The sequence below is a fragment of the Halichoerus grypus genome, chromosome 6, assembly GCF_964656455.1.
Source record: "Halichoerus grypus chromosome 6, mHalGry1.hap1.1, whole genome shotgun sequence".
NCBI classification, from domain to species: Eukaryota; Metazoa; Chordata; class Mammalia; order Carnivora; family Phocidae; genus Halichoerus; species Halichoerus grypus.
Genome location: NC_135717.1, coordinates 95,461,973 through 95,469,564, shown reverse-complemented (window position 1 = coordinate 95,469,564; position 7,592 = coordinate 95,461,973). Strand labels below are relative to the sequence as shown.

Below are 7,592 nucleotides of genomic sequence, written 5' to 3'. Positions count from 1 at the left end.
AATATGATACTGAATTATTTTAATAATTGTTGGCCATTTAGAAGGTTTTTAAAAACTCTGTTTTAGTGTGAAAGACTTGAGATTGTTCTATTTAGTTGTGGGAAGAATTGTTTCATGTGTTGGGGTTTTTTAAACAGTCTTGGAATAAGCATAATGTTTAAATAGCCAGTATGTACACCTCTATGTCAGAGGAGTAAAATCTCAATAAACTGGACATATGCACTATCTAGAAAATCCACTTAAATCAAATCATAATAAATGACAAGTGCCTATTATGATACCACATATTTTTTAATGCTAGCATATTATTTTTTGGAAGAGATCAGTGTGACAATGACTTGAATATAGTTTCATTATTCAGTTACGATACAAGATACAGACAAATCTTATAAGCAGGGTTTTGACTTCATAACACAGTGAAATTGTAACTCCTAGGTACAGATACATTCGCATAAAGATATCCTTTAGCTACTGAATAATGGCTATATACTGATGACAGTAAGAATTAACAATACTTTCCACTTATGACATTTATCAATAACAACTCTCAACTAACTAGGTCAAAAAAATTAACATGTTGATCATATTGTAACTCCAAATAAATAGGTTATTATGCTCACTGTGTGTGTGTGTGTGTGTGTGTGTGTGTATTTTTTCAGATAGTTTTAAAAGTCTTAGAAGGAGCAGATGAGGCATATCACCGAGTACTGATGTTATCGGGGTGCCTTTATCTAACGTTTTAATGTAAAATAAAGCCTAGAGCTCTAGTCAGAGTAAGCAGAGTCTTTGCGTCTGTTTAGCTGTGGAACATGAGTTACCTCTGAAAAACTGGTTTGTTCCTTTTGTACAATGTACAGAAGAGCAGAGTGTGTCTCCATCTGCTTATTTCCCAGTAACCCCCTGAATTCAGGGAGATCCCCAAAGAGCACAAAGGGGAGCACCCCACTATGGAACCTTCTACCAGCCTCACAGATCCCCCCTCTCCCTCCTTCAGCAACTACAGTGAAGTGTTCTTATCACGGGCTTCTTCCCAGTCACCTCCCTCCCTCTTCCCTTCTTAACAACTTCCGTCTCCAAGATGAACTGCTAAGAGAACACACTCTACTCTTTCCCATCCTGCCATGCTTCTCCCCTCACCCCCGATGGAGATGGGAAAAAGGCAGAAAAGGAGAGGGACATTCGCTGCTGAGTGCAAGACAATGCAAGGGGTAAAGGAATGAAAAAGCCAACAACTAAGACTCACTAGATCAAGATGGATACTTGTAACAAATAGAAAACACACTCTACAGAGTCTCTAGCCTTATAATTACAAATGGGAGTAAGACACAAGGTGACCTAAACAGGACCTGAAGCAATGAAAGAAGGCCATGATGTCCCCAGCTAAGAACCCTACATTACCTTTACTTCTGGAAAGAATAAAATTGGTTATGCATGTTCCTAACATTACAATGGAATTAAAAAGGGTCCAAGGGCTTTATTTACATGCTTTATGTATTCAGCAGGAATGGAACTGTATTCGAATGTAAGTTGGTCTATTTTCACCAGTTTAGTAGACTGTCTTCTAGGACTCTCGTTTGATCAAAGTTTTCTTCTCCAGCTGTAAGGAAAAAAAGGTGCATAAAATAAACAACTTCTCTGTGTTTTAAAAGGGGAAAAGATAAGATGAAGAGAACTTCAAGAAATAAACATTTAGTTTCCTAAATTATGTTAACTACTGCACTTTGCTACTGAGAATCCAAAAAAGTGTGTTTCGATTGATTTGGTTTAAAAATCTTCCTCCTCAGCTCAAGACACATAGGGGAACTCACATTTCACATCTGACTCTCCAGAATGAATGAAACTATAACTGATTCTCAAAGACTAAATTACCTTCATTCTTCATCCCAGTTCCAGTACATACCTGCTATGTAATAGTGGACAAGCTACTTCATCTTTCTGTGCCTCTATTTCCTCGCCTGGAGTGTGGATAATACTGTGCTTACCTCCCAGGGTCACTATGAGGGTTAAATGTATTAATGCATATCACATGCTGAGAACAGTGCCTGGCCCCCTGTATTATTGTAAGCCCTCAACAACTATTAGCTCCAGGTAGTAGTAGTAATAATAACAGGTAATCATAGTCCTAGCTCTAACATAACCACTCCTCCTGCGTTCTGCTATTCCACTGACTGCTCGCCCTATCTTTTTTTTTTTTTGAGATTTTATTTATTTATTTGAGAGAGAGCGCCCACGAAAGCACAAGTGGGGGGACGGGCAGAGGGAGAAGCAGACTCCCTGCTGAGCAGGGCTGATCCCAGGGACCCCGGGATCATGACCTAAGCTGAAGGCAGACGCTTAACTGACTGAGCCACCCAGGTGCTCCTCACCCTATCTTTTTGCTACAAGGGTCGTTCTCATTCCTGCTTCCCCTTAATCTGCTTTCTCGTCTGCCTGCCAGTAGCTGGCATCTCACGGGCATAAGTGCATGTAATCCCCTCTCCCCACCCACAGCTGCCCTGGCCTTGCTCTGAATTCAGAGGACCCCCAATGCCACTCTCTTGCATTTGCTTCTCATCGGTATCTTTTTCACAAGAAAACCATAAGCTTGAAGTGAGAAAGTACCCTTTGCTCTCTTCTCCCCGCATGGCCCCTTCCATACTGGGCACCGAGGATATATATATCTTCTCCATTAGCATAAGTCTCAGAGCACTAGGCCAGCAGCAACCTGTGCTTTGACCACCAGACCACTTGCTATATATTTTTAAAACATTTAAGCATTTAAATTATGTCACAGTATGGCATTACTACAATTTTGAGAGGGAAAACTCTAGGTCTGTTTATTATGCTTTGATGACCTCTATTGTTAATAGTAATTCAAATTATGTACCTTGTTTCAATCGGCTCTCATAGCAATCGTGCATATGGGTATCATTATTCCATTTTACCAATTATGATACTAAGACTCAGGATCATCCAGCTAGTAAAGCAGCAGAACCAGGATTTGAACCCTCTCTGCTACATACCCCAAAGCGCTGGCTTATCTATTACCAAGATGCTTTAATTCAACTAGTGGTTTCAGGGCCCCATGGACAGAGTGTCTCTATTTGAAAAGTACACCTAATCTTCATATAGAAGAAGCTGTATAATGAAAATCACACAGGCTTAGAATCAGAACTGGTCCATATCTATTAGGATGTACCATATAATATTGCTATATTTGCAAATAAAAATAAGTCATTTTCAGCAATTTCATTTGGTTCAGTCATTTGGTTCTAAGTGAAATAAGATTACAATAGGCTCTGGATTATGAAATTAATATGAAATTCCCCAGTGTCATCAAGGAAATGTTTTTATGTTCCTGGGGACTCGCTTTAATGAGAAATGTACTAGTGTTTATATAATAAACCTGTCTGAGTTTCTGGAGCCGGGGGCAACTGTTAATTATATTTAAAAATCTGAGTAAAAGCAACTTTGTTGTATTCAACACAGAATCCCAAAAGTGATTAAAGCTTCCCTGTCCTGCAGCTGAAATAAGTCACTATACTTGTACCTTCTTGTGGTTTCTGCAAGGAAGCCAAGAGCAGAGCTGCTGCTTCTGGAAGAGTTAGTAGTTGGGGATTTGGGCTGCGTCTCTCTGGAGAAACAAAAGTATATACAGGTTCTATTAGCATTTAAATATTCCTGTTCTGATATGCTCCAAATAGAAAAACCTTTATGAAATAGATTTTTGGTCCCTTAGCAAATCACCCCCCCCCCCACACACACACAGAAGACTGATTTTTAGGAATTTAAACATTTTATAGTTCCGGTGGATGTTACTTACAATTGGTTATGGTGTGTATTACAGGTATGGAAGAGATTTTAAACTCTACAGAGAATTTCACAAAAGGAGGGTAAATTAAGGTAAAGAACTCTGAATAATTTCACCCTTCAGAGCTTAAAATTGAATGTCTGGGCAGAAACATTGAGATGTAATGGATACTCCTGGGAGCCTGGGCTACTTCCTCTTCCATTCCGTCCAAAGCTGTTTGAAATAATAATTACATTCCTGGCCACGCGTAGGGCACATAACAGTCCCTGGCCCTATTCTTAATGGCCCCTACCTGTTAACAATTTCTGGTTTTTAACTGCTTTATAGCCCTTCTAGTAATGCAATAGGGGCGTACACTTGAAGTTTCCAGGTAAATCACTACTTTAATAACAACAAAAATATTTAAGAGGAAACCGTTTAAAGGTCTTGGCATAAACGGGGAGATACATTTTAGGGGCAGTTGCACCGTTCTCGCTCGCCCTCCTTCACTCCTGGAAGGTGAACCCCCAGGCCTGGCCTGTCCCTGGATAACTCCCCCGGGGACCTCTGCACACCCGGCGGCCAGAGGGCGGTCGGAACAGCCGAGACCGAGTTGTTCAGCTTCGGGAACCTCAGCTCCAGCCTCAGCCGCCCAATAGTGCAGGGCGCCGCGGCCGCCAGCTTAAGCTCGGCCCTGGCTGGCTCTCTCCCAGGGCGTCCCCGGAGTCGCGTCCCTCGCGGAGGGGAGCCGCTGTCTTGGGGCGCGCGCCCCGCCCGCTGGATCCTGCTGTGAGTCGCCGCACGGGCCTCCTCCTCCCTCGCTCACTCACCCGGCGGCGGCCGGTCGGAGAGGTCCTTCTTCCGGCTCTGATCCGAGATGAAGGGACGCCCCTCTGCAAAGGCGAGACGCGGGGCTCAGCGGCTGCCAGGTGCTCAACGATCCTGGTTAACCTGGGCTCCGCGCCGTGAGTCCCCAGGCCTGGAGGGGTGGGGCGGCGGCGGCGGCGGCGGCCGGGGTCCAGGCTGCACTGCCAGTTTTCCGGCGCTGGGAGTGCAACCCCAGGCTGCACCAAGCGCCCTGCCCGCGCCCTACCCCTGCGCTGCCCGCACCGAGCCTTGTCCCCTACCCCTGCGCTGCCAGCGCCGAGCCTCGTCTCCGCGCCTGCCCGCGCCCTGCCGAGCCTTGTCCCCGCGCCTGCCCGCGCCCTGCCGAGTCCTGCTCGCGCCCTGCCTGCACCTGCGGCGTCCTGCCCGCGCCCTGCCCGCCTCGGGGAATGGGCTTTGGAGCAGTGGTCGGGTTCAAGGGTCCTTGCGGTGTTTCCCAGGCTACTCCGGAGTCTTCCTGTGCGTCAAGAGCCAGCAACCCTCCAGCTCAGAATGGAAAGGTTCTAATAATCAGGGAATCTTTCTCTTCTACTGCCAGACCCCCCGCCCCTTTTCTTTGACCGAGACCAGGCTGACCTCGATTATTTAAGGGAACACACTCAATATTATTCTCTCCCCACACATCTATCCCGTGGATTCATGCACCCCGAAGGATCCTCCTTTATTGCTGTAGGAAGAGCAAAGTATTTGGAACATACGTGCACCCTTCAGGTAGAGCATAGATTGAGGAGTCCAGTTCCTTCTCTCGAGTCCCTACAACCCAGGGAGAAGAGAAAAGCAGTTAGCAAGACATTGTAGCCCAGTCCTCTGTTAGAAAAAAGAAAGGAAGAGAGGGAGGGAGGGAGAAGAAAGAGAAGAAACAAAAGGAAGGAAGGAAGGAAAGGAAAGGAAGGAAAGGAAGGAAAAGAAAGAACATCCAGGAGCCCCAGTTTTTGCGTTTGATTACCTGTGGTGCACTGCTGGAATTTCCTAAGAAAGAAAACACTAGAAAAAGAGTCAAGGTTGTTGCCACCAGACTTCTGAGTCCCTACAAGAGAAGATCAAAGAAAGTAATTTCTGTGCCTATAGGATCTTCTACTTCCGTGACACCTGGACAATTACAAACTTCCTAACTTTTCAATATGCTCTGTTTTAATAATACTTAGTATGTGGGGGAGAGGGGGATTCCCGAGGCTACCTTCTAGTTAATCCACAAGAGTTCTCTTCTTAAAAAAAAATTTAGAAATATGTTACTTTCATTACTTCACCCAAAATGAGTGATTTTTTTGTAGCAAAATCAAATGATTCTGGTATTTTAAGGCATATTGTTTAAATATCCTTTAGCCTATAAAATGCTTATTAAAGGTAAAATAGGTAAAAAGCTATAAAGCTTTTTATAAATAGCTTAAAAGTCTCGAGTAAATAAAACTTTTACTTACCTTCATGTTCAGCTCCTTTCCAGAACCTGCGATAACTGTAACTTTACCTGTCAGTTTTCTAATCCTTTTCTGAGAGTGGGGCTTTTAAATCTTAGTGTCAAGGACCCCTCCTGATCTTCAGTAGAGTTAGGGAGTCCATAGGGACTTCTTGTCAGTATTCAAGATTGAGAGGATCTGACAATTTTTCCACGGAGATTTGTTCGCAGGAAGTAAAGAAATGATTGATGAATGGACATCACTTATTTACATACTGACCACATCAGCCAGGAGATATTCTGAATATATCAGCATCATTGTTTTTGCTTTTCCCACTAGCTTCCCAAAGTATTTATTATTAGTAGTAGAGAAAATGATTAAAAAGCCCAGGCTGAATCAAAAGTAAATGAATAAATAAGTGAACTTGTCTTGGGTAGCTAGTTATCAAGCTATCACTGATGACTAAACATGAATCATTTGGGTAGAAATAAAAATGTTAGGGAATCTCAATGGAATTCAGCATCACTCCTTCACTTATGTATCCATTCAATTATTTAACAAACATTTATTGAATGCCTACTATGTATCAGACATTTTTCTTTCTAGTTCAAGGGATACAGCCATGCATTAAAAAGACACAGTCTTTGCTGTGATCAAGCTTATCTTCTGGTCAGGAGAGAAATTCTGTAAACTAGTCAACAGGTAAATTAGGTAATTTTAAAATGTTTTAAATGCTTTATAAAGTAAAAATAAGCGAGGTGATGTGATAAGTGGTGGGTTACTTTAGGGAAGGCAGCAATTGAGGGGGTTCTGGAAAGATCAGGTAGAGTCAGACATGAGATGAATCAGAGTGAGAATTAGTGAAACAGGCAGAGAAAGAAAAACAAAATCTTGGGATGGCAAAGAGCTTGGCTTGTTTGAGGAATAGGGAGACCAATGAGGGAGGCCAAACTGAGTGGTCATGGGGTGATAAGGGAGAGTACTTTGAAATGAGGTCAGAGAGGAAGAAATGGTTCATATGGAAACATGGTCATAAGCAAAAGATGATGATGGCTTAGACTTGGGGGGGACTTGCAGGGAATGGAGAGCTGTAAATGAATTTGGGATGTTTGTTGGAGGTAGAAAATTCAGAACCTGTGGATAAATGGGATAAGAGAGTATAAGAAAAACAAATCAAGGATGAGTCTTGGGCTTCTGGCTTAAACATTGGTTATGATAAAGCCATTTACTGAAATTGGGAGACTCCAGTTTAGAGAGGGGAATTAAATTTCAATATTAAGATTAAAACATACATTAAGGATCTAAGTTGAAGTGTGAAGTAGGCAGTTGGAAATGCAAAACTCTACACAGCTCAGCAAAGAGGTCACCAGCCTACAGATTTTTTCTAAGGGCAGAAATTGTCAAATTTAAGAATTGTAAGAATTTTAAGGCAGGAAAGGGATTGAACGAGAACACTTTGAGAGTGAATGGAATTAAAGAAGAGAAGCAGGGACAGAGCTATGAAAACAAACATGCAGAAATGAGCAAAGGGAGAGCCAGCAAAG

At 42.8% G+C, this 7,592-nt stretch overlaps 1 protein-coding gene across 1 annotated transcript; it reads right to left on the bottom strand.

Moving 5' to 3' along the window:
* Window positions 1–272: 272 nt before the first annotated feature.
* Window positions 273–6,078, bottom strand: SPX (spexin hormone). The gene is made up of 6 exons (XM_036119167.2): window positions 6,073–6,078; window positions 5,601–5,681; window positions 5,353–5,407; window positions 4,600–4,662; window positions 3,530–3,613; window positions 273–1,597 (listed from the first exon to the last, which is right to left on the bottom strand). The coding sequence occupies exons 1-6, from the start codon at window positions 6,076–6,078 to the stop codon at window positions 1,539–1,541; spliced, it is 348 nt and encodes a 115-aa protein (XP_035975060.2). The 3' UTR covers window positions 273–1,538.
* Between the last annotated feature and the right edge of the window lie 1,514 nt (window positions 6,079–7,592).